The sequence below is a fragment of the Pomacea canaliculata genome, linkage group LG13 (assembly GCF_003073045.1).
Source record: "Pomacea canaliculata isolate SZHN2017 linkage group LG13, ASM307304v1, whole genome shotgun sequence".
NCBI lineage: Eukaryota > Metazoa > Mollusca > Gastropoda > Architaenioglossa > Ampullariidae > Pomacea > Pomacea canaliculata.
The window spans coordinates 16,815,866-16,843,798 of NC_037602.1; the positions used below are offsets into that span (position 1 = coordinate 16,815,866).

The 27,933-nt window shown below is 40.3% G+C and overlaps 1 protein-coding gene across 1 annotated transcript; it reads right to left on the bottom strand.

The window, feature by feature from the left end:
• Nucleotides 1-768: 768 nt before the first annotated feature.
• LOC112554708 (acetylcholine receptor subunit alpha-type acr-16-like) lies at nucleotides 769-22,379 on the bottom strand. Its single transcript, XM_025222680.1, has 10 exons — nucleotides 22,253-22,379; nucleotides 16,997-17,139; nucleotides 9,118-9,162; nucleotides 7,798-7,907; nucleotides 7,166-7,422; nucleotides 5,497-5,691; nucleotides 5,061-5,147; nucleotides 4,554-4,663; nucleotides 3,941-4,156; nucleotides 769-3,725 (listed from the first exon to the last, which is right to left on the bottom strand). Exons 1-10 carry the CDS (start codon nucleotides 22,305-22,307, stop codon nucleotides 3,489-3,491), a joined length of 1,455 nt encoding a protein of 484 aa, XP_025078465.1. The 5' UTR covers nucleotides 22,308-22,379; the 3' UTR covers nucleotides 769-3,488.
• Nucleotides 22,380-27,933: the final 5,554 nt, after the last annotated feature.

Genomic DNA, 27,933 nt, shown 5'->3' on the forward strand with positions numbered 1-27,933 from the left:
CATTCCACTGGCATCCCCCGAGTATGGAGGACCCCCGAGTATGAGGGACCCCGAGTATGAGGGACCCCCGAGTATGACGGACCCCGAGTATGGAGGACCCCAGAGTATGAGGGACCCCCGAGTATGACGGACCCCCGAGTATGACGGACCCCGAGTATGAGGGACCCCGAGTATGAGGGACCCCCGAGTATGAGGGACCCCCGAGTATGGAGGACCCCCTACCTTCCAGCCATTGCCGACTAAAGATGTCGTTTGGAATCCATTTATTGGAACGTGAATGCGTGCAGAAGATAGGCGTGAGAGAGAACTTGTTTTGGTAAATGAAATGTTGTGCAACCTCCACAAGAAATCATCATCAGCAGCAGCAGCAGTCATAAATAAGGATCGATCATCCATCATCCATTATCAATCAATCCATCCACTTAACTGCTCAAGTTCAATCTATCATCTGCAAGAGTGACAACGCACAAAGGCGGTATACTGCTAGAATGTAACTGCAAATATCAAATCGTTCGGTGTCAGTTTTTTTAATATCGTCAAGACGAGTGGCGAGCGGCTCTCATTCATGTTATTGACAGCCAAGATTTGGAAGAAGCATTAAAAAAGGCACTGATTATTTACCTCTTGCTGACTACAAGGCGACAATTTCACAGAGCCAAGGATTTGCCCATTTAAAAAAATTGTACCCGATGGCTTACAAGTTTAGTTAAAAGTGCAAGCAAATACAGTTAATTGAACATGCTAGCAGAAGAAAGACAGGAAAAAAGCAATGGATGCGGCGGTGATCTATTCCCAGAAATCCCAAGCCGACTGATATAAAATGTGAAATGTTTACAAGCTGAGGAAAACACAAACATAAATGGATTCTGAAACTGTCTTTCTGTCAGCAGTGGTTATGTCTGGGGCTAGCCGATTGCCATTTTCTAACACAAAAACACCTTCATATTCTTGTTTCCTTAAAACTTAAAAAGAAAACTTTTAATACCACGTGATGCAGTAGTAACTCCATTACAACGAAGGCGACCATGAAGTTTGTGAGATTAAAACAAATGCCTCAATATAAAAAATAATCCAGAAGCGGTAGAAACAATTTTAATGTCGATGAGAAATCTTAAGTAAACTTAAAGGGACAAAACTATACCACAGTTTAAAATAAACAAAGTCAGGTTACGTAAACAAAAATATTTTCTCGTTATATTCGCAAGGGGGGAGCATGCATCGCAGCCTGTGAGACTCAAACAGCCGTTAATATTATTTTGCAAAATTTAATTATGTAGTTCACTGCGATAATTTTACGTCAGTGTAATAAGTGGTCGGGAGAGGGAGGGGGACTGTAGGTAATAGCAAAGGAAGGTAAGTGTCTAGAAATGTGCGTCGACAAATGTGACTTGGGTTGTCCTCTCGCTCGGTGGTAAAGCATAAGTGTTGCTATGACAGCATCAGTTTGTCTTAGGTCCGAATTCCCTCCACGAGCACACTGTCTCCTGGTCTTCTGTTTCTCCTCCTGCATTTTTGCTTTCACCCTTTTCCCCGCAGTGTGTGAAATGCTAACCAGTTGGAGGCACTTCTTATGAATGTAAACAAACTGTTTACGATCGCTTTTCTGTTCCTGGCTGTACCGCGTGTTGCCACCCCACGAAGAACACGAAGTCCACCCGTGTAGAAGAAACAGGCACGTGCTCTAGTTTATACCAATTGGGGTCAAAGTTCAATACAAAATTTGCACGAACATCCAAGCCACCACTCTGGCAAGTTTGTGACAAATAATGAGTAGCATTATCATCCTGTTACACTGAACATCACACAGGGTCAAACTTTTTTTTCTCGAACACGGCGAATTGTTTGTAAAATTATTTGCAGTCGGTTTCATGTCCTAACCTACAGTTCCATCTTTCCTCCTAACCTATAGTTCCATCTTTCCTTTGTCACTGTCTTCAACACAGGTCATCCATGGTATAAACATTTACATCAGCAAAATATTAATCTTCGTAATGTTATGGCCATCACAGAACAACATTTATGTGCGGAACGATAAGAGGTTACATGTTATCACATATTCTAGATACATTTCAAATTTTCTATATTTGGCAGGCACTATGACCTCAATTTTTTCTAACTTCAGCAGTTTTCATTTCTCTTTTTCTCCTCTCTTCACACACACACATTGCTTACTCGTTAGTAGAAAGTCCAGGGATTATTCATCTATTTTCAACAAAAGTTAATTGTTCAAATATAATCGTCATTGACAATAGTCTTTTATTTTTCTTGAAAGTTCAATAAGAAAGCAGATACAAGCGACAAATAAAAGTCACGAGGTGTGTGTAAGTATATATAAATTAAATGTAAGTATAAACAATGTCTACGAATGAACTCACAGGACTCCAAACTTGTAGTTATGTACACACCTAGGTTGACAACAAGAATGATTGTCCGATACTTTGAGCTGATGAAGACCGTTACGTCATCAAAGCTACAGCCAATGGGAGAGGTCGAGTGTGAGAGCACGAGTCTCAAGTTTTCAACACTACGGGAAAAAAAATACTAACTGATCAGAACTCGAGACGGGAGGGGAACCTGGACGAGAAAAAGTTTTCTCGGGGGTCGTATTAACTAGTGTCTATTGCAACTTTACAGTGCAGCATGTAACCTCCATTACTGTACACGAAAATATATTTCATTGCTGATATTTCTGTTTTGAGAAGACAGATCCTGATAGAAAATTCTTCACATGTAAAAACTTCCACGTGAAAAACAAAACCCTCACAAATCTGTTAGCCGATACAGTTTAGCCGCTTGGTTGCTCTAGCAAAGCAGCTAGTCGTCACGTGACCAGCGCACACCCCAGGTAGACACTTCACAGAACCGCATCTGGTGGATAGCACGTGAGGATCCACACAGGTATACAGCAGGTAATCTCCCGGCTTATCGCGAGATGCTTTCTGCCGAGGGAAAAAAATGTTCTGGCGGTGTACACCCTGAACAAACACATGTAATGCTGACGGGTACCATGGCACACTTGGAGGGGCCAGGCAACGCTCGGTGCCAAGAGGAGCTAACAGACTAGTTTAACCTTTGTGTCTATTTTTTTGTGGGTAGGTGGGATGGGGAGGAGGGACAGGGATTTGGGGGTTTCGTAGTATCAGAAGAACCTGCCCAGGCGGATGAAAACAGATTAGCACCCGCGCTGACTTTTCTTGTCACTCACATGGAGAGCTCTTCGGGGAGAAAAGGTTGTTTCAAGATGTCTTATTTCTCTCACTTTGTCTCGTTGTCTTATTTCTCTCGTTTTCTTTCTTCTCTTGTTTCAATCCTGCTTCAGTTTGTCTGAAAGCATACAGACCATGGCGACAAAAGAAACCGTTCGGATCTCAGTTCCAATTCGTTGGATTTTCACGGACGCCAACACACGGGTGGATCTTTATCCCGAATCCTTCATTGCGGCCCTTTGCAGCGCAGCACCTTTAGCCGCCCAACAGGTGGCGCGCGGGTCAGGCTATCAAGTGCGGAGCTGACAACATGATGGTGATGGTGGAGCCGAAGGTGAAGAGGATGCAGACGACGAAGCAGGCTCTGTCGATGACCATGGCGGCGAATTTCCATTCTGTCTTTTCGTCGTTTTCTTCCTCGTCGCGCCGGAACTTGGCTGTGATCTTGCGCAGCTCCTTCAGGATGCACACGATGTCGTGGCGCACGCTGACGCTACCCACCGGAAGTCCCTCGTCCACCTGTCGGACACGACGAGCGGTTTATTGTTATACATCAATTACACACAAACACACAAACGAACAAACGCGTGCATGCGTTTCGTTGACTATTATTTATCTCCTTAAAAATGCGACCTTACTGCAGATTTACTAGTACCAGACTACCGAGTAGTTTATCCGTCTGCCGTCGGTAGGATAGATAAGCGGAAGGGAAGACAACTGCGACTGTTACTTACCCGGGTCATCGTGACGGTGGAGCTGCCGTTGACCATGCGGATGTCGTCGTCGATGTCCAGGACGTTGGCCATCAGGGACCGCGATTTCTCGTCAAGACTCTCCAGTCGCGAGTCGGTCAAGCGTGCCCTCTGCATGGCCACCCGTCGGCTGACCCCTCCACCCGGCCGCTCCATGCGCAACACCCAGGCCATCCACCCACACAGCCAGCGCTTCACCTGCCCAGGAGAAAGAGAAAAGGATACACCTGTCCTGCATTTATTTCTCTCAAGCGTTCACAACAAAACAACTGACAAACATTGAACGGGACAGTTTTTGCAATGCAGAAGACCTTTTCGAAAACTTCAGGAGGAATAGTCCAAAACTTTCTAATCAAAAAATTTAGAATAAACTTGTTACTATTGTATGTTAGTCCTTGATGTATAAAATCCCAGAATTGGAGGAAAAAAATGGAGAATTAAAAAAGCAGATGGGGTTTATGAAAGATTACTCTTTTTCGAATAGTTCAAAATAAAATTTTCAGCTGGTCGCCTCTCGCATAAAAATAGGTGACACTCGATTTATTGTCCCTAACATCAGTCATGACAGAGAGCCGACAGTCAGGTGCCAACGTACCCACGGGTGCATGCGGTGCGTCTCTGGTGACCGGTGGTGGAGGTTGAGCACCAGGACAGTAAAAAGCACGGACAGCGAGCACATGATCATGATGCACGCAAAGTAGATCCCTGCACGTGTATAGCAGGTGGTTAACTCCTCCTCTCTCTGTCTCACCCATTCACCTCTCCAATTTCTTCCTTCTCAATTTCTCCCTCTCCTCCCTCTTCTATATCTTTGATTTTATTTCTCTGTATCTTTTATTTCTTTTTCTCTATCACTTTTCTCTCTCATTCTCACTTTTCTCTCTTCCTCTCTCAATTACTTGCTCCCATGTTTCGCTTATCTCCCCTCTCTTCCCCTCTCCCTGCCTATAGTACAGCCTTAAATATTTTTGCATGCACGCTCTCGCACACACACATACCCACACAAACAAACTGACATATACGTGAAAACATTGCGTGCATGCAAACATGCATCACACTTCAGGTGAGGTCACACGTAACGCGCCACACCTGGCGTCCTCACCTATCAGCGGCACGGCGTCAGATGTTGGCGGCATCGTCTCCGCCACCAGCAGCAGGAACACCATCAGCGACAACAAGATCGTAGTGCCTGCAACAACGTCAGCCTTCACAACTGCGCATGTGCGTGCATTCTTCAGCCCCAAACCTTCTCGCCCACCTGATCTCTGCCGCCAGTACTTTTGTTTGATTTCTTCGGGAAATAAGCATTACAATGAAGAGAGGTCTCTAATACTGGATAATACTCTGATTCTGTTACAAGTTAATTGAGTCGAATCAAATAAAACAAAAGATGTTTTTAAACCATATTAAATTATTCCTGGGTTATGTGTTGGAATTAAATTAAGTTTTATCTTTTACATTTGTTTCATCTTCTCTAATTATTACCTACGTGAGAAGATTGGGTTAGATATTGGGTAAGAACTAAAGACACAGCTTACCGAGTGATATTTTCTCGCCTGCGTCAGGTGGAAGAACGAAGAGAAGGAGGGACAAGGAGGAGATGAGAACACAGGGCAAAATAATGTTGAAGCCGTAGTAGAGTGTGCGGCGACGAATGTGGATGGTAAAGGTGACATCGATGTAGACCTCTGGGCAACAATCGTACTTCAACACATTCCGCTTGACTGGAACTCCTGAACACACACACACACATATATACAATAGTATCCCGCACACACAGATGACAAAGTACAAAAATGTGTTTGCGTCTCTTTTGCACCGAGGCAGAAAATCAAAGAGAAGCAACTCTCTTTTGATAGTCGCCAATCAAAAATGACTGCTCTCCCCTGCCTGAAGGAACCCCTCGCGCTGTGCCTTCCCTAGAGTGGGAATGTCAGTGTTTATGTGCTGTCTTATCTACTTACCTAAAGTGTCTGCTTCCACCTTTTTCTTTTCCTGTCCAGAATGTCTCTTATACCAATAATCTCCACATCTGTTAACATTTATCCAACCCCTCAATATTTTCGAGACCCTGTATGACCCACCTCTTTTAAAAAAAAAATAATTCGAGGTCACCAAAACAACAGTAAGTCAATGTACGAGCCACCGTCAGGTCAGAAAGAGTAAGAATGGTCTTAACAAGTCTGCCAAAGAAAAAAACTCCATCAATATCAAATGATCGAATCATCTTTCAGCCTGATTCGGACTTTCTTCCTCAATTCTTTGAACTCCCAGAGGACTGGCATTCTTCGATTGCGCCAGAAAATTTAACCAGCCAATCCCTCAGGTAGAAGAAACCCATTATCCTATGTTGGAAAATTTATTATGAAGGTTAATGGGATTGTGTTCTACCGATCCACAGAGGAAATTCTAAGCTCGAGGAGTAGAAGCATCGAACCGGTAGTTCTTCCTTATGAAGCTGGCTCTAGCTCGAGCTGAATTTGTTACTGACAATAAGTTTGTCATAAAGCTATTCTCAGCCTGCTTCCCTAAGATCGACTAGACTTGACCATCACCAGGAGAATGGCTGAAAGTGTACAGCAAGGGAAATAGCAGCTGAGCTCAAATAATAGGTATTTGCCATTATGCAAATGTTTTTGCTTACATTTGCTTAAATCGCAGATTTGCGTTTTTTGTCAGCCCGTGATAAACTTGACCATGACGGTGTCGGACAAGAAAAGTAAAAAATTTCCACCGATGGTGTGATGTTTTGATGACTGGCTTGCTTGACCCTTATTCATAGATCGCAGTCTTTATCATGGAAAGCCTGCAGTGAAGGAAAGAAGAGCGTATGGGAAGGACGAAAAAAGATCTGTCTTGGTTGCGTCCTACCTTTGAGAAGACAGAATGCGTGCGGAACACGGACTTCGTGAGGGTGTGGAGTTCGGAAATTGTTCTAGCCCAGCCAATTGTTATACACAGAGATTGCTCTTCAAAAAACTTTTAAGCATTGTTTTTATGTCAACTGGATTGTCATTTTAAGGCCGTGAATTGTTTAATAACAATTGTTTGAACGGTAAAAGAAAAGATCATCATCATCATCATCATCATCATCATCATCATCATCATCATCATCATCATCATTCCTACTACCGTCATCATCACCATCCGATCGTCATTATCTGATCATCATCATCCCGTCATCCTCTTCTACAAAATGAAACTAACCAATCAGCTCCCATTCTCCGTTGCGTATAAAGCTGCTGATGTCACCTCCTTTGGGGTCATCTTCTGTCAGGTTGAGGAACTGACCATCGTGTGACCATGACCCGAACTTGAGGTTACACTTCTGGTCGTCAAAGGGAAACCACGTGATGTCGATGGCGCACGTGCTCTTGAACATGCCGGGTGGCACCCACAGGCAACTGCCGTCACTGGACACCACCACGTTGGTAGGGAAGGTCGCATCGAAGCTTTCGCTGGCACTGAAATTTCACGACAAAAGCTGACATGACAGCAGGGTGTCTCATTGTCACAAAAACGCCAGTTAGCGAAAAATATTAATGGCTCATACAGGCACCACTGCTTTGATGAATGTGTCCAAACACGAGAGAGTAGTGAAGAATATTGAAGAAAGAAATAAAAATACTTTAATAAAGAAACTAAAAAAGCAAAGATTAGAAGGTGAAAAAAAAAAGACAGGAAAAATAAGAACAAACTTAATTGAGAAAAGAAGTTATGAAAGATAAAAAAGGAGGAAGAACAGAATATTAACAGGATAAAAGAACTAAAAAAAAACCGGAGGAACAGAATTTAGGGGGGTGTGGGTGTGAAGGGGGGAATAATAGATGTATACTAACCTGTTGTACATGAGAATGTCCGGGACCCACAACATGCTCTTAGGAACACGTATGGTGGTGACATTGCCAAAGTCTGCAGGGTTCCAGACCAGGTTATACGCTTGCCACGTCTGTTGGAAGAACCATTGTTTACACATGGTTAGAGAATAAGATACACAGAATATAGTTCCCCGTTGTTACATAAAACACACCCATGTTCGTGCTTCACCACAGGAAAGCTAAAGCCGCCTTCTACTTACTTTACCACAAAACCTATCTCCTCACGTTTTTGCAAAAAGTTTTTTTTTTCATCTTCACGTTGCACTAGAAACTTCAGTTCGTATCTTTTGGGTCTTTGCTCTGCTGAGCTGCAACAAATTATTGTTTACATTCTTGCTTAGCTACAAAGGCAAAACCTGACGAGAAACATTGAGTGTTTATGGCGCCTGGTGTGTAAACAACCCAGATCTTACCATCTGTTTGCAACGAAGTCTCTTTTTTTTTTGTATTTTGTCTCTCACTTTTCGCCGACAAATAAACAGCTCTACTTTCAATACAACAGCCATGCAATATTTCAGTTCAAGATTCTGTCAGGTTTCATGAAAACACTAATTTTTTATACATAAAAACGTGAATTTTGAAGAAGGTGATTGTTGCCTACGATTACTGAAAATGAAAATCAGATTGCTTGTACAAACATACCTGCAATTTTGATTGGGACTGATTTAGACAGGGACACGAACTTCTGTTATAAGGCTAGTTCTATTTTAGACTTTCTATTTAAGATATTCAAATAAAATAAATCCATTGATAGTACAAAGTAAACAGTAGCTGAACCTTAAGAATAATGAATCATTTCAAACAATAACTGGGATCATTTCTTGTTATGGATGCATGTATTTAAATCCTAAATTATGCCATAATTTTAAATAAGTGTATATATATATATACACACACAAATAAGTATACTCGCATTATCATTGTTTAGATTGTGTGTTTTGGTTAAAATAAAACATGCAAAATGCCTTCTATGTTTACTTCGTTGTGTGACCTGACTCACGAAATGGTCCTTATAACATTAAAAATGTAAAATGTTTTAAAGTGCAATATTGCTTCCAAATAATTTTTACAGCTGTCCATAGAACGGGAATAGAATATGTGTGTTATTTCTGGTCAGTATATATGAAATTATGAAATTACTAGACTGGTGACCAGCAAGAACTTTATTGTTATCTACGAGACTTTGCTGATTATTGCAATGAGTTATTTTCAGATAACAGGTCACACACTGGTATGAACATTGAATGATTAGTGTGGTTAGTAATGTTGGCATTCACTTACCATCTGCAACCATAGGTTAGTATTCACTAACTGGTTCTTCTCATCCTGAGGACACGCAAAAATAAAACATTTTTAGTGCAGCAGCAAATATAAAGCACACAAATTATTAAGACCACTCACAAAGAGACATCCACAGAAGTTCCGAGTTCATGGCATATCATTCCATTCACAAATATTAATTATATTAGTTTTTTAAATTAAACTCATTATTTCCGCATTTTTCCCAGAAGAAAAAGTTCCATTCTAAGAATTCTACATACTGGGTCATTTAGCGATTTTGTCATTATGGAACATCACGATGTGTATGTATGTGGTTCGTTGTTCATTGGAAAGTCGTTATCCGGTGCAGGACAGTATGACATCTTGAAAAAAGATGGAAAAAAATAGATCGAGCGGATGAAACTGCAGACATTTTGACTGAGGAATTCTGGGGAAATTATCCTGTATAATGATTACGTCAGACAAAGATCGATTTATCTGCCCCTAAATAAATATAGGTTCGTACAAACTCACATGCGCTTTGATAGAGAATATGATTAGGAATGTGTGAGGTGAACGTACAAATAGGTTGTAACTGTAAAGAAACAGCTTTCAGAACTTGAAGAAGCTCACGAAAAATAAACAGAAGTTATCAGAAAAAATATACAAATATATACATAAGAAGTATTGCAAATTTAACAGCCAATCCTCTTGAAACTGCAGGCAATATCAAACACATAATTAAAAGTCTTTGCACGTGAAGGTCTGATCGCATTTACTGCCTCCAATCTTTAATACCCGCTCATGAGTTAAATCTCCTCATCAGTAAAGTGCAGCCTCGTTCTGACCTCCTCCATCCCATCCTGCCGTTTCCCACGGAAAAGAAAATGTCTTCTTTGCATCCCTGCTGTAAGAACGTGTGTAATCCAGGGCGCCGCAGCGCTGAGGCAGAAATTCCTGTCAAAACACACGACCTTATTGCAGATGAGGCAAAATATGGAGAGAGAAAACAGTGGTCGAGATGCTCACAGCACGTGGACCGTGCACAGGGTCGATAGCTCAAAGATTGACCGAGAGGCTGGAAGAGTGTTGGGATGGCGGTGTTGAGATGGGTCAGGTGTCAGCCAACACTGACAGGACGAGAGAAAAATTGACAGAAGGTGAGCCCAGGACAGATGGACAAAGGGAAGGTATGAAAAATGACCGACTGACCAACTTAGTCTTTGGATAGTTACATATTCAACTCACATATAAATATATACACGTGTCTGTACACGATGTACAAACCTTCTGTCTGTCGACCTGTCGTGCATTCACTTGTATTTAATAATCAATAATGAAAAAACAAATGCAGCTACTTAAAAATCAAATAATATATTTCTTCTTCGGGAAATTCAACTCTCCTGAAAAAAATATTTTTCATATTTTTATTCTTTTTTATTCTCTCGGCAAAGTTTACATTGTGTTCGACGTCCATGTCATCGATTGAAAACCTTTCAAACTACAGTCTAAACAAGACATGGAGCAAAATACAAATTAACTACAGAAGAGTATCAGGTCCCTTAACACAGTAAACCTTCTCCACAGAAAGTAGAGCCATGTGCTGCTAAAAATGTCTGCATCGTCACGATTCTTTGAATATTTTTATTTTTACTCATGTTGACAGTCTGTGCTTCGACTGAAGAAAAGTGGTGGAGGAAATAATGACAGTTATGGAGAAGATTCTCCTTCCACCCCGATCTCCACCCCCTTGATGTCTGAAGTCTCAGTATTCGAGTTTCACCTTTGGTCTAAGCAAGAAAAAAATAACAAGTCCAGTACCAGCAAAAGATCGTGTTTCTGATAATGTAAGAAAAAAGTTTTATGAAACATACAAAAAATGTTTTGATCGAATTCCTTTTCTGCGTGTAAATCAGTTACAGAAAATCTTGTCAAGCTTGTGTCAAATCCATCCAACTACAAAATCTCTATCTCTCTTTTTTCTTTTTTCTTTTTTTTTTTTCTTTTTTTTTTTTTTTGTTTGTTGTTGTTGTTGTTGTTGTTGTTGTTGTTGTTCTTGTTTGTTTGTTTCAATTTTTTCTGATTTTTTTTCTCTACGTCTTATTTCCTCTTTTTTTCCCCTTTTTTTTATCTGAGTATACTATCCTGTCCACAGAGGCATCTTACAGTAGGACAGAGAACTGATGAAGATGTAACATCTTTAGGTACTTACGGTCAGTCGGAGCTACGGGGCTGATGATGACGACTATGATAGTTGATGATTTATGACTTAAAAATACTGTCACAAAGTAGAAGAGGTTAATAATAATATTAAATAATAATGTATTATTACCTGAGTATGAGATAAAAACTCGTCTACAACTTCATGCAACACGTGACAGATACTGAGACACCAGACATATTCTGCATGGCGAATATAAAATATATAATAAAATCTCCAAGCATCGATTTTGTTTTAGGTTCGTGGTGTTTCGTAAGATAAAAATTGTGGATATTAAATCCATCTATTCAAAAATAACATTACTTTTGTCCAAGTAAGTGCGTTTGACTGTGAAACAATGATCTCTCCCTGCCCACTCGACATCAATGTTCTACACCTGGCTGCCTGAGTTATCCTGTTAGGGGAACTAAAGACGAGGGTTGCTTTGCGCCCTGACAGGATGTAGACAAGATAAATCACTTGTCTTCTCCGTCCTAATGCCCACAAATGCACGTGAACTTTTACCTTTACTTGTCCGAAGCCAAAGGATGCAAGCAGGAACCAAATCCAAGATGCAGCTAGGGAATTGTTGCTGTCATGCTGAGAGTTAGTGCTTTAAACTACATTCTCCTAAGACCAGTAAAGGACAGACATGCCAAGTCATTCAACAATCAAAGCCTGCACAACAATGTAGTGTGTCTCACAAGTTCTCATTTCAGGGGAATCCTCTGGATCATCTTAGTGTTCTGACTCAAAACTGTCAGGACATCAGCGAAAAATGTTTTTGTAAAGCGCGCTGACTAGATTCATATACCTGAATGTGGGGATGACACCAAAGAAAATTAATTGAAAAGAGATGAAACGATCAAAGCCTTTTATTGAGCTGTGCTCACTCAATAAACTAGATAATAGAACGAATACTTATTGTTCTTCTCCCCTCAAACTTCCAACTTTCTATTTTCGTTGTTAGAGGTGGGATGCCGTCTCGGTTATAATGTATGATGACAATAAAATCATCAGTAGAAAAAAAAATAGTAAACGAAAGTCGTGTTTAAGCCAGCTTAGTGACGAGAGTTAACTTGATGAGGTCTTTATGATCAAAGACCATCTCATGATCAGTGGCCGTATTCATGAGCGAGGCTAAGTCGTCCCCCTTAGGTAAACTAGGGAAATTATGGAAAATGGTCTTGTCCATGCGCCCATGGATTCTACTTTATGTTTCTCGGACCCTCTTTGCCACTGATTCATAACTATGGTCCAAGGTGTAAGACAACATCATCGGAGCCTGGGAGCCATTTTATAACTACGGAGGTAAGACACTTGTCCTCGAGTTCTCCATTTCCACGAGAGTAGCAACTTACCCTCGCTTCATGTCTGCGGCCATGGATGACTAAAAAGTTCACTCAGCTAAAGTGTTCATTAATCATTACTTTAGCTGTCTGTTGGGAGTTAGCCATCGTGCTGTGCCCCTGGACCCTGGATGCCAACGGGCTGGTGGAGTTGTACACATGAAGGTGATTCAGCCTGATCCCCCAGATAGACACACAAGTTTGTGTAGGTCTTTAACTACTTACCATCTTTAGCCACAGGCTGGCCTTGATGCATTCCTGACGTTCATCCTAAATGTACAAACAGTTTGTGTAAAGCAGGTGAGTTTGCTAACATGTGAGTGACAAAAAGAGAAAACACAGCAAACTCCTAAAGAAATATTACAAATTTATACAGAGTTGTTTACTAATCCTCCACTCCATGATGGGTTTAAATGATGTATTCTTGTGTTCAGAATCGTTTCTGCTCAAGATCGTGTGTTGTGAAAATTTTTCGTACAATCTTGATCACAGCTTTGAGGTGGTTGAAGGAAGCTGCAATACATGTTGTCACGTGACATCGCTGAAGTCTTCTAACAAGAGAATTAACCAAGTACAGTCGTCGAAATGCTGGCATCATTGATGTGAGGATCATGCCAAACAGTTTCAAACGCGAGGAAAAGACGAGTAGAGTGGAGAAGACTGGCGTGACAGAGTTGTCTGTCGTGTCCAACGGCACCTCTTACGTCACCAATTAGACTTTAGTTTGTTCTCCTTTGAGAAGAAGAGGTCAGGGACATGGCGGTCTTCCAGAACTGGCTGACAGATGTCATTTAGGACACGACTGTTCGCTTAAATCCTAAAATTTTGAGCGGAAACGATTCAGAAAGAATTAAACCTTTCGTTCCTTTATTTGTCTTTTCCACTAAGAGGCCCATCATGGCGACCCCGAATGTCATCATGTTGTACACATTTAACGAAAGCAGTGCCAAACCTCATTTTGCCTACACGCTTCCTGCTCAAGAAATAAATGACAAAATTAAAATGCGACAGCAAAATCGACAACATTTTCCCCTTCGTTGAATCTTTTCTAAAGCATTCAAAGTTCGAACTTTCGTCTCTCCTCATTGAATCAATACAGGTCGTGGTTGTCTGCCCCTCTTTGTAACGCTCTGATAGTGAGTTGTCTCCCCGCTTCAAGCAAAATAAGAAAGCAGATAAGAAGCAGCTTTGAAGAGTTTTTTCCTCAAGACATGCATTTCGCAATCCAGAGAAAAATCGCATTAAACTTTTCAACCAGAGCACATTAGGTATAATTGAGACTATGAGAGTAAGTCGATATAGATAAGATTCTACAGTAGGTTCATTTTCTTCTGTCCTTAATTACAGGCAAGATCTATGCGAACAGAGTCGTCTCCCCCTGGCTGATCAGCCCTATAAGCTGTGCTGATCGATTCCGTGGTATCGATTGTAACAGCCTGACACATAATTTCTTGAGTATAAATCACAGCTTTAGCACTGCATGGATCATACGCTGTCTGTGCTGGTGAAAGAGGTTTTCAAAGAGAGAAGAACCATCCTATTCAGTCCAAGGTGGACAATAATTGATCTTACGTCCAGAGGAAGAATTAATTTTTTAAAGATAGCGAAGGAGAAGGCGAAGGACTTCAAAAAGATAATTTTCCAGAATTATATTAGGCTGTTTTCGGTATGCTTCCTTGTAATTTTTTTTTACAGGTAAAGTTTTTATTGTAAAACTCACTTTTTTATAATCTTTTCCTTTCTGTATGGCTTTCTGATACTCCATGTTCATGGAGTGACTGAAGTGGGGAGAACAGGTTGCAGCATGTGTGTCTGTGTGTCTTGTGTTTGTGTTTCTGATAGTTGGCTGTTTCGCTCTCCAAATTTAACACTTGTTATTTTGTTGGTTTTATTATTGTTTCTGCTTCTTATTTTGTTGTTAATGTTTGTTTTTGGAGACTCTGTGTTTGTCATTACAGTTGCTTTATTTCGCTCCCCTCCATCACATCACTTGCTGACGGCTTGAAAACCTACAAAAATCAAAACTTAAACAATTGAGAAAAGAAAAGTAAGATTTAATTACAATCAAGCACACAGAGAAAGAAACATTGAAAGCGAAACAGCTGTAGAGGTTGAATACAAGTTCTCTCTCTTTCTCTCTTTCTTTCTCTCTTTCTTTCTCTCTTTCTTTCTCTCACGAGCACGCCCCCGCATGTCCACACTAGAGCTCCATGACAACTTCTAAAAAAAAAATAAAGATGCCTCACAAAAGGAAGTGAATTCCTTTAGATGGCAGAAAAAAAGCCGAGGCTCAGCTAATACGACCAGTCCAACCCTGGCTAAATCCGAGTCCTGTGCAAGCAGACCCTTCTTTAATTTAAACCCGCTGACGGTTGATAATGTCTCCAGTGCTCGCCATGATGTTTTTAAGGGATGGGATCCCCTCTAGGTAATAGGTACTTAAAGAGTTCTCTGAAATTTGCATTTTGAGGTCTTTGATCATCGGTGAATGGGAACAATGAGATTTCTGTTGGACACGGAACCATTCAGATGGTCGATGAGTACATTTTGTACACAATGGACAACACGAACGCAAGCGAACATTCCAGTCTTCTCGTTTTGCCGAAAGAACTAATTAAATCTCGGAACATAGCTATTTTCTTATTCTGAGCTACTAACAACAAGCGGTAAGATTTCTTACAAAGAATGTATACCTTGCATGTGAGATTTTCCTTTGCCCTAGTTGATATTTGAAGAAAATTAGCTCGTTCATAAGTCTACTGAAAGGATGCTGAGCTGCTTTCAATAGCCAAGTCTGACTTGCATGGGGTGGAGGACACAAACCAACAGGCAGCGAGACATCAAGGAAAGGGCGGGTAGTTCGTGACTGTGAAGCCCAGGTTCGCAACACGCTAATGAATGGCCGTGTTGACACCCAACGTGTTGACACCATCCATGTTGACACCATCCATGTTGTTTCCAGCAGTCTGGACACCAGCTGCCAATGACAGAAGAGCCTGTCTCATCGCTTGCTTGAAGACGAGAAACTGTTCTCTTAATGCTGCAGCAGGAGTTGATCACGTGACTTCGATTTGTTTTTAACGGATATCACCAAGTGAGGTCTCTTCCGACCTGACAGCAAATGACACTGTCAAAAGACGATTTCCAGAGACTGCCAAGACCTTCTCAAACTCCACCCACCATTCCTTCTTATTGCCTGGCGACATTGCTTTAGCCCTAAAACATCCTCATGTATACTCACTCCATGTTCCTGTGCTCTTTTGTCAAGGAACAAGGGAGGGGTGAGGGGATGGGGAAGGCTTGCTCCGTAGCTGGGTGCCATCTAGAGCTACTCTACAACTTGGTTATCTTCCTTAGTTGTGTTCTGTACAATTCAAATCTTGGGTTAATGTATTTATTGTTCTCGCTTCTGTAATTCTTCGGATATTTCTTTATTTTACACCTTGTACCTCTTCAATTTAAAAAAAAAAAACATTTCTTATTTTCCTTAGCCTTTATCAGCTCTGTGACGTTTCTATCAACAAGTTCTAGAAGTTACATTGGATTCGTTAACTTGTATTCTTATAGCCCAAATCTCCCTTGTCTCGTTTTCGCTGTTCGATTTTGCGCTGGGCTCTTAAACCTTGTTTTTATCTTCCATTCTTTAAACTCGACAGTATTTTGTCGATAAATTCTAGAAATTTGTAAGCTGATTTTCAGGTATGTTTTCTTGAAAACTTTGGTATATAATGGTGGGAAATGAAAGAAAATTCACAGAATCACTTGTCTTGATGTTTATGCAGCTGGGTTCTACCTCCCACACCTCGTAAATAAAGAACTGGACGACGATGTAATGTTACTATAATATCTGAACAATCGACATGATACTGTGAAAAAGTTGAAACGTAGAACATTACAATGTCAAAGACCTTAAACTTTCTCTTAACAGCTTCTTTCAACATTATTCTTCCTCCCACGAACAAACATTGGAAGTTATTTCTTCCTCTTCTAATACAATGTCTTTACTGGCAAAACTATTTTTTAGTCAGATTTATAATACTACCACTTCCCGTTTCACACAACCTAGAATAAAATTTAAAACAAAAACTCAAATGTTCATGCGAAGTATGAACGACTAGAGCGTGTGAGAAATATGACCGCCTTCAATGTGAACGGCGATTTGTTTTACTTTGAATGAAATGAATGAATGAAATACGGTGAGGGTTGTCTCGTTTTTTTTTTCCGAAATCACAATGCACTGTGCGACTTCTTGCTAATAATTCCATCGATAGCTGCCTCTTGTCTGTCGCAGGCATCAGAAGGACATGGCATTGACTGGCAAGTTGTGTTTATGGTCGGCCATTACACTTACCACATCGATGAGCTGTTGAAGAGTAATTCCAAACTTCACGTCCACCGGGTCCGTCTCGTGCCGGACAGGCCGCTCCAGCTTGCTGTAGTTGCTGTTGAACAAGTAGTCCAGAATCTCTCGCTCGTACCGGCCTTGATGACTCCCTTAAACAAAATGTCAGCACAAAAGCAAGCTGAAAGCTTTTACAAGAGCTTCTGGTTCAGTCTGACTAGACTATTCTCTGTAGAGCAAACACAGCATGGTAGAGTGGACAGGACCAGGTGATCTAGACATTTCTTGTCAATAAAATACACCACAAAATGCATTTATGATTAACACACTTGTCTGCTGGACTGACTGTTTGCTATTACTTACGTGTACGTTTATCTACATTGTTTGATCAGTGTTTACTTTATTGCAATCGTTAGATAATTACGTGGGATGTTAGTAATCGTTGGATAATGTACGTTTAGTTTATTCCACTGAATAAATGAGAGTCACGGTTGAGGAAACTGCGAGGGTTAAGCTTTGACAGCTAAAAATAGCAAGATGTGAGTATTAGAGGACATCATGTCTTCTGCTGTTGCACGATTATCATGGTTGGCGATATTGGTTATATTGATTATGGAAAGATGAGACTGCCAAAATGGGTTCAGGTACTTGTACTACACACACACACACACATATGCCAGCATTCTCTCCACTAATTCATTCAAGCTAGTCGCTCGTTCATCCTATTACCGCATCCATCCCAACCTTTGATCACTTCGTCATTCTCAGCTTCTTAAATTACACTCCCTCCCCCAGTCATAACAGCTGTCCTTGCCACAACCAGAAGCATTTGGCAAGAACAGGACCTAATCACAGCAATAAAACACAGGTCATCGATGCCAACCCCAGTGGCTCTGACATCCACGCTGCCAAAAACGGAGACGTAACCAGATTTATCGCCGAGTGTTTATTTTTTTATTTTAATAATGAAACCACACTTGCACGCGCTAAAGCTCCCCGGCACACAAATGTCATAAAGCAGACTTGAACATGTCCTGACCAGGGTGCCAGCCCGGGAAATCTTTTCTCCAAAAACCCTCTTGGAATTCTACGTCCATATTCTTCCAAAAGCGGAAGCCTGTGTCAAGACGCTGCTGTGGACCTCATTGGCTGTTATGGACCTCACTAGCGGCCATACAACTGAGATCATTTTCTTCATTTTGCTTGTTTTTCTGTTTCTCATTGCATCCACCATTAATCTGTTCACTTTGCGAGTCATTCTAGTATTTATTGTGAGGTGTAAACTTTCATATCCTGAAATTTATTACATGTTCCTTCGGGCCTGCTTTCTTTGTTTCTTTCGTTACCTCTCTCTCTCTCTATCCTGATTTTTTTTTTTTTTTATTTGAAATTTCATTAAAATTCATTTTTAAAGTATCTTTCGCGACTTATGATACCGATCTGGCCTCACAGAAAGAATCTTGTTGTGAAAGCCTCTCCAAATATTGACGCTGGAGTATATTCAAAAATTTAATATCAGGGTTACAACATTTTGTTATGGCGAAGGGCATATTGACAAATAACAACTGCAGAATATTGTGTTTATAAATCAAAATGCGGGAGAGGAACTAACCTGTGGAAGTTTTTCGTTCAAAAAATAAAAAGTTTAGATTGCAAAGAAATTCTGATCATATATCGATAACCTACTCGCTCTCTTTTACAAATGTTTTAATTGCTGTTGTCAAAAGATCACCGTAACAACGAGAGCTTATCTTCCTTTATTTTATTCTTACAACGACTCAAAGCAGTTTATTTTCTTCGGTTTTATTCTATAGACACGCAAGACACTTTATCTTCTTGATTTTATCCATGTAACCACCCAAAACGATTAGAAAAACTCAACCTAATGTCTAGAACCTCATGCCACGTCGATCACAACCTGGGTTGAAATATGTTTAACAATTAAAATTCTTAGCAGTTTCCGGTCAAACCCATTAAAGACAACCTGTTAGATTCGAACTGGTTGAAAAGTTCTTAGGCAAAATTAAGCAAAGAGTAGAGCCTCTCATATTGCAAGAGGTCTCACTGTTCAAGAATCGTTTTTTTAGAAAAAAACATTTTTTGCTGAACCTCTCCTCCACTGAAGTCTTCATTTGTATGTCCTTCTCATCTCAGCTCAGATGCCATGTCCCGACTAATGTGTGAATTGAGTTTCTGGTGTCGGGGTATCCGGCCCTCGCCCACCTCTCGAAACGTCATCTTAATAACCTGGGTAGGACATCCATGCCTTCTGATGCTGCCTTCCCGTGGCGCGTGCTGCCAAGAAGTTAACTGGACAAATATTGACAGGCCTCTTGTCGTCCATCCCCAGCTTTGACGACATATGTTCCGGCCAGCTAGCAGTGCTGTGACAAGAGAGTGACTTCCCCTTCATGTGTTAATGTGTCTCTGGACGTTTGTCTGGGCGTGTGGGCGCGCGAGTGTGTATGTGCATGCATGTTTGTCTGTGTGTGTGTATACGAACGTGTGTGTGTGTGTACGAACGTGTGTGAGTGTAGGAGTAACGACGGAGATAAATCTTTGTGATACTGAGACACAACAAAAGCGATCTGGTGAACGGATTAATATAAATCACATGCTGTTGAAATTTATTATAACCTTCCCTAGGGTTTAAAAAATTATTTTTACTTTTATTCTTATTATGCTAATACTTCTTATTGTATTTCTTCATTATTATACTAATACGTCACAGTCTCTGATACGGTTGATTTACTCATTTTTCTACAAGTTTTGATTTTGTAAATCACATTGAACCTGCTTCTTTAGTAGAAAAATGTTATTAATAAATACAATTAATTATAATTCATTATTATTGTTTGTTTTCGACTTTAACTTCTACCTGTAGTTTGATGGGCAATAACAGAGATTAGAGAGATGACAGGGGTGGGGGCCGCGGGTACAGGTAGGTGTAGTTGGATCGAGACATGTTTCACGTCTCCTTTCTTCAATATTGATATCTCCAATCACACTGATACCCGATCAATAATACACTCGACCCACCAGGAAGAAAATTTGCTGCCAGCACTTAAGCCGGTACAATACCCTCGCCTCGCAGCCCCTCCCTCTCCTTGAGGACACAGGGAAACTTGAGAAAAAGAGATGGGACGAGATGGACAGAGTTCGACAGAATGAGGAAGAGATGATGACAGCTCCAGCAGATGCGGATCAATGATAGAAAAACCCTATACACTTGATGATGATGATGATGATGATGATGATGATGAGGAGGAGGAGGAGGAGGAGGAGGAAGAACTGGCGTATTTTCGTATGCTCTTCCTATAAACATTCTTCCTTGAAGTGTTACATTTATCTCAGATGATCAGGTTGTTAGTCAACCCTGATGAAGTCCTGCCATGTACTAAATTCATTCATTCACTCATTTGTTTGTTTATTCATCACTTTATTCATCTTTAACTTGAGACATACAGCTTTATGATTTTACCTATGTACTAAGATTTTGAACATATTTTAACATTTTCTTACTGTTTACTTTCAATTAATTTGATTAGTATTTCTTTATTTTAAAGCTTAATCACTTATAAACTCTTATTTTTAATCAGAATCTGTTCTACCCGGTGTATGCAGCTCTAAGGTGTTGTAAGTGTTAATAACATTAAAGAATGCACTCATTCAAAGTTTCGGTGATGAATCTCTTGAGATGACTTTAGATAACTTTCATCTTTTGTCAGTGAATACTCTTATTTACAGTCTGTACACTGGCATAATATTAGGTTGTCCTGCGCCATTCTCCACCGACTCGTTTTCGAAAGATGCTCAAGAAGAAAAATGACAGGCGGTCCTCCTCCCTTAGTGGCCTGCGGTGAGCATGGTTGGTTGCTGGTGGCGAGATGTGATGCCGGCAAAAAGTTTTCTTTGAAGGCCAAGTTCGTGTTTCGAGAATAAGCAAAGAAAGCGACTGAAAGAGGCGCGGGGTGTTCTGAGAGCTCTCCCAGCATGCCATGTCCTATCTACCACAAAGACGGGATGCCGCACTTTCCCTGCGCTGATATCCGTGACTGAGGCGCCCTCTCGGAACATCCCCTCCCCTCACCCTCCGGGGATCGATCCCGTTTGGTTCTTCCTGGTCTGGCGCAGCAGACGACAAGCGATGATCCTGCGAGGGAAAAGCCCACAAAGCCAACCATCTTTGTCCCTCTCCATACATGTTAGCACATGTTGCCTTAAGAGGAATCTGTTTTCCCCAGAGGTAGGTCCAGACAAAGAATGGTGACAGCCACCAATGACAACCCAACAACCACTTCTATCACCCCACAACATTTGCTTGCTGCAAATCAAATCCAGCCAAGAGTTTCATGTCTCTTTTGAAAAACTACCAGAATCAGAGGCGATAAAGAAAGCTTTCTCTTTCTCCATTTCTTTGCTTAATGGACTACACACAACCTCAGTTCACAAATCCTGAAGAATATGTTTTCAAACTCAGCAGGGTGGGAATCCTGTTGGAGGTTTGTCCCTTGGGGTTCTGTTTGGCTAGGATAACAGTTCACCCCCAGACCACTGTGCCTATGTATCCCTACCCTTGTACTTCACCCTGAATCTAATGATTAGAATTTTTTTTTCATTTTTCTCTCGTTCATCATCTCACTGACCACTGGTATTAATGGTTTTATGTGGTTCATGTCATTGGTCAATGCTTTATGTCGTTGAGCGTTTGTGTTCTAATGAAGAAATTCAAATAAATTTGATTAACTTTAAGTATTTGTAAACAAGAAATCGAATAAACTCGGATAAAGTAGCTAATAACTTTAAAGTTACAGCCTTACTGAGGTAGTGGGATAGTAGTACTTGCAAGTGATTTTTTCATTATTATTATCGTCATCATCATCATCATCTTCATCATCATCATTGTCATCATTATTATTATTATTATTATTATTATTCACATGCCGCGTAACACTTACCCAAGTAATTCATTACAGCCGAGCCAAAGGGTAAAAAGCGATTTTAGGTTACAAATTTTCGCTTAATAATAGGAAACTATTCCAGAACACCGATTAAAAAACAATTCCCACAATAATAAAAAAGTTTTCGAATTGTCTGCGGCCTTCAGTCCATCCTGGGTACAAAGGTCAATTCAAACATTTTTTTTTTTCGATGCATTTTTGTAGCAAGCTTTTAACTGTTATACACGCTTCTAAATGCCAACTTTGCATTAATTTAATTCATTAGCTTGGTTAACCTTTAGATATGGTCAACAGAGCCACTTACCTCTGACCATCAGAAGAAGTAGTACACACACTGGGACACAAGCTTCAAGAGTCATGACCGCAAGTAGATGTCGCTGCTGATCAGCAAGATTTCACTTTAAGACTGCACACGTGACTGAATACCTCTGAAATGAAAACAAACTCAAATAAATAAACAGGCTTTATTGCTAATTCGACGAGAAAGACCTTTTACACGACTAACGATAGCAATAAAATATATTGCAGGATTTTTTAAACCAATCAGAAGATGGTACACAGGTTACAGTATGAAATCTCTCAAAGTAAAAAAATTACAATTTTTATATTAGTGTTGTTGTTGTTGTTGTTGTTGTTGTTGTTGTTGTTGTTGTTGTTGTTGTTGTTGTTGTTGTTGTTGTTGTTGTTGTTGTTATAAAGGATTACTGGGAGCGCTTTCCATAAATACTGTAGAGACTGAATCACCAACAACCACGCAGTATGTTCTCATATAACATCCTCGTTCACTTCTACAACATTCACTCACTCATACACAAAGTTACAGACACACGTGATACACGCCCAGGGTCAGGACAGGGTTACACTGAAGTCGTCCTTCTATAAATTCAGTCTTAAATGGGGGTTGCTAGGAGAAGCTTAGTTCGCTGAAAGTAAGCAACATGACAAAACAGTAAATGTGTTATAAGGCTATCTCAGAAAGTTCTCAGGTTACATTTCTAGCTCTCCTAATTTAGTTTGATTACTTGTGTGTCTCTGGCAGTCACTCAGTGTCAATTATGAACTATAAAATATCTCTGAAATTACACCAGAACCTAAGAATTCCCTAAATATTCCTGAAGCACTAGATGGCCTGTGCTTTTGAACTGATGAAAATCTGAGTTTGTTAGTATATTTCGGAAAGACTTATATTCAGTGATGAGCATTACATGTAAATCATTGGGGAATCTTAACTTCTCTGAAAACTGATTTTTTTTGTTTGTTTGTTTGTTTGGTTGGTTGGTTTTTTATGGGTTTTTTTTTTTTTGGAGTACAAGAGGACATCTGTGCTAACAAAGTGTTAGATCTGAATGAAAGGTGTTTCTGAATGATATGTAATACCATGAATGTTTTGTATATTGTGTTGATCGCATAAAAAAGCGTGGAAAAAACTTCTGAACCAACAATCCAAATTTCACACTTTAGCTTCGGAGCTAAATACTCTGACCATACTCACTTCTGAACTCGACATCCTATTTATCTTCGTGACTGGATATTTGCACTGTTCACTATTAAAAGCTGTTTTCCTCAACTTGTTACCAGGATGTCAATAAAATAGATTTTCTGTCATGAAATAAGAGTAGGTCAAAGACCAACATGCCTTCATATCTTGCAAAACAAAAAGTTCACACAAGCATACGCGCGAACACACAAACACATACACACTAACAAATGTTTGTATTGATGTGTGTATATGATTCACAAGTTACTAAGCAGCACAAACATGTTTATTGTCGAGTCCACGGTTGTATTTTTCTTGGCGGCATCAGAAGCTTCAGTTGCCATTCGCCCCACGATTTGCTGCCGAAAAGCACAGAAAAGCAGAGAAAATTGCACGAAATGGCGCCTGGCATTACCCGCAGTCTAGGAACACTCACTCACTCCACACTCAGGCGCGACGACTCTCAATAATAAGGGGACATCACTCCCACCCTCAATTAAAGACTGCGGAGACGAGGAAGTCTTGCGACTTGCCAAGACTTGCCATCTTTTAGCAGCGGAAGAGCCAGTGATGTGCAAATCAGAACGATTTTGAAAAAAAAAGTTTCGAGCATCTCGAGGAGTCAGCAAACGATGTTCTACATTTTGTTAGGAAGTTCGAAACGAAACGAGACAGAGCGAGGCAGACTGGGGAAAACCAATTTCAGAATAATTTTCGATATCCGTTGTTTTCTGGGGTTTGTTTTTGCTTTTATGTTGTCTCTTGGCTATGTCATTTAGTTCTTGGGATTCGGGACTAAATAAAAGTAAAACAATCCAAACATAATGAACTCTAACCAGAGTGAAGAGTCAAGGTAATCACATAAATTTTAGTTCAGAATCGCAATGAATCTTTTTCGACAAAAGTGGTTGGATGCCACATTTCCGTTCTCGAAACACGCCTACAAACACTATAATGCAAAGAAAAAAGTCAACCTTTAGATGGTGTTTGGAGATTATTTACGGAGGTATATAATAATTGTTTTCAATAGTCAATAACTGTGTTTGATCTTCACCAATACTGATCAGAAGAAATATTGCTTTAACATCAGGTGTCAACCTGTCAAGTTAAAAAAGGGACATCAAGGGTAACGTTTGAATATTTCAGTCCAGCCTCTTCATAACTAGGTGTACATGAGAAGCCGACGTTTTTATCTGTCAGCAGCTTATTTAGTTATGCTGTTGCATGTCATTGTCTGCTTCTTCGCTTCTTCGTCAGCTGATCTGTCCGAAGGTTTATTTTTTGAGTCGCCATGTTCCCAATTATCGTCAGTTTCCAATGAAGGGCTATTTTATGTGAAGCATCTATTTTCATTCTACAAACACATTCTAGCCATCGCCAGCTTCTCTTTTGGATTATGTTTGCCATATTTGTGCAGCTGGCTTGTATAAGGATTGCCTTGTTGATAAATATGCTTGGCTATAACATTTAAAGGATTTTCTTGAAATAATTCTACTGGACCACCTCTAGTCTTGCCGGATTTTTATAAATATCTTGAAAACTTGTCGTTTCTGCTGTTAATCTCACAGAAGACAAAGGGATGTCTGGCAACTGAATGGTCTGAGAAGTTTGTGATAAACTGACTTTCTTTTTAACTTGCTAGTTCTGACCCACTCTGTGAGAATATTTGTACGCGCGCACGTGCAGTAACACATGACAACCTTTGACCTTTACCAATTTTCTACATGCCCTTAGGTGCATATCAACTCCAAGGATTTCATAATATTTCTCTTCGCCTGTCTCTGTTTAAGCAAACATCAACATTATTTTTTTTCTATTTTAAGATCGTTTTTTCACCAAACGAAAAAAATCCGAAGCGGGTTGAGAAAACAAACTACCCTCCCACACAGGTTCCACATACCAAGAAATCAGGCAACCATGAACATGAATAGAAATATTTTGGCTCCATTTTGTGGATAATTCCAGGTATGATATAATTACTAGCAGCCAACAATAGATAGCAGCATGGAAGAACTATATTGGGGTAGAAAATTATGGACCTTAATCATCAACGTGCAGGAAGAAATTCAGGAACCACTCCAGTGGAAATCGTTCTCTCGAAGCCTGAACGACCTTTCTTTTAAGCACGAAACCATTACAATCCGCACGGGACCCCGGACCTGAACAGTTCTTGTTAACCTCGTGAAGACGAGTCACTAGCGGCCGATACTACATCAAACCATCGAGACACAGGCTTACCAACTTTCCTCGTCTTCTGCAGAAGTATCTATAAATCATTTTCTCTGGTTCTGTCCAGACTGAAGTAAAATGTTTTATTTGTCGTGCAGATGGACTAGGAAAGAAAATTGCTCGACCTTAAGCCAAATAATACTGTCGTAAGGGGAACAACTGGCTAGATTAGATTGTCGTCTGGTTAGCAACAGCCAGCCATTCCAAATGTGCATTCCCCTGCTTCTTGAATATCTGAATAAGAGTTCTGTGCAAAGGAAGGGATGCAGAAGAAGCGAAGATGAAATAGTTCTCGAAAAGGTCAAGAGTACTGTAGGGTGGGCGGGGTCTAAAAACAAAAATAATGATTTCCATAGGTCTAAGTCAGTCTAAATAAACTATTCATACTAAGCTAGCTACACGGACGCTAGCCAATCATCATGCATTTCTCGGAAAAATTGTAGCCAATCCCGCGGCTTTTTCGTCAGCAGCCAGACCTGACACGCGCCGCCGCGAGTTCCCAAGACCTTTGATCTCTAAACTCGACCTATTGCTGTTTCCAGGCAGCACCAGTGAAATGAATAAAGTAAATATCTTAACCTTCCACCGTTGCCTGAGCAGTCCAATCACGGCATTGTCGCCAATAAACTTTTCCCACGAGTTTTCCTCAGTTTATACAGCACTACTTCCGGTCAGCCCCGGCGCCCTTCTCTGCCCACCAAAAGTAAACCCATGACATCGTGGAAGACCCTCTGGAGCTTTCCCGATTTATGTTGGTATGGATCTGCCGCTGGTGATAACAACTTTTCAATCAACCTCTGCAAAGACCTCGGCCAAGCTTCGTTGAAAGATCAAACAGGGCGGGCAGTCTTGAAGTATTCATGGAGTGTCCTCTGCGGCCCTGATACATTGATATCGCTCTATCTCCCATCTCAGCTGGGATGTTATCACAGACACTCGGTCAACACACCCACACTGCGATGGAAGGACACAAAGAGTCGATCTACCAGTCGTTTACATAATGGCGGTGTACGGTCGATGTCGCACATCCTTCGACAGTCAACGGTCCCGCCTCTGTCTTCCGCATCCGATGTTCTCAAATACCAGGTTTTCTGATGTAGCTTCTAGGAGGAAGCTGCTGATCGCTGTCTATTTATTTATTTAAGCAGTATGTTCCATGTTATCTCAGCAGTTATTTAAGTATGGCTGGAAGAAAAGACACTATCATGCTGGAAGTAATAGATAAGACACTCAAGTCGTCAATCCACCAATGAAAATCCTTTAAATGCTCGAGAAATGACAAAGTGAAAATGTCATTTAAAAACCATGTAAATGTTCAAGACAATGGCAATGACAAACGTGTAAATGTCAATGAAAAAATCAAGTAAATGTAAATGTCAATGACACTGACAAACGTGTTAGATGGCAAAGATAAAATATCATATAAATGTTCGAGATAGTGACAATTGCAAACACTAGAGACAAGGTAACCATGTAGATGTTAGATGTGATGAGAAATATTGAAGTGTCAAAGATAAGGACATACATAAAGGCACACACACCCACACACACAAAGAGGCAAAAGATTTATAGACCTGCCATGACCGATCCATAAACACTGACATGACAAGAAGCTAAAAGGAAGTCCCAAACCTGACAAAAAATACAACCTTACAAGACACGAACTGCTGTATTTTTTTTTTTTTTATTTTATTCTGTTCTTACCATAATGATACCTGTCAGAAGGCTTTAGCTGCGGGCTAGAAGCCAAGTCATTTGTTATGCCTCGTTAGACACCTTTCTTCCACAAAACCAGAAGGACAGAGATCATGGGATCGATAGCTATTAAGAAGACGATTTTTGATAAGAATGCCGTGGACAAAGAACTGTAAGAAATTTCAAAACGTATTTTTCACAGTATGACTAAGAATGTTTTCTTCGAGATTTTCACAGATGGAAAAAAATAAGATTTGGAATATAATTAATGATATTATTCCTTGTCTAATTCGATCTAAGTCAGATAGAAAGTTTTTATTAAAAGTTGTGTTTAAAAACGTTTAGAATTATTTCAGTGTCAAAACCTAAGCAAGCAACATCTGGACTTTCTCTTTCTACAACCTTTTAAATGTGGAGATTAACATTTGTCAACAGGAAGAAGCCCAAACTGTGACATGAGACTTGTAAATGAACGCGATTACATCGGTTTGGTTCCTGACAATAAATGAGTTAAGAGTACATGTAGATTATCAGTTGTAACCATCAGTATTTGAGTACATGGGTTGAGAAGTTTTCTTTAAATT

Coding starts and splice junctions, on each gene's coding strand:
- LOC112554708 (XM_025222680.1), bottom strand. CDS start 22,307: ATGACTCTTGAAGCTTGTGTCCCAGTGTGTGTACTACTTCTTCTGATG. Junction 17,140..22,252: donor ACTTCTTCTGATGGTCAGAG/GTAAGTGGCTCT, acceptor ATTTTGTTTAAG/GGAGTCATCAAGGCCGGTAC. Junction 5,692..7,165: donor CGGAGAATGGGAGCTGATTG/GTTAGTTTCATT, acceptor GTGTGTGTTCAG/GAGTTCCAGTCAAGCGGAAT.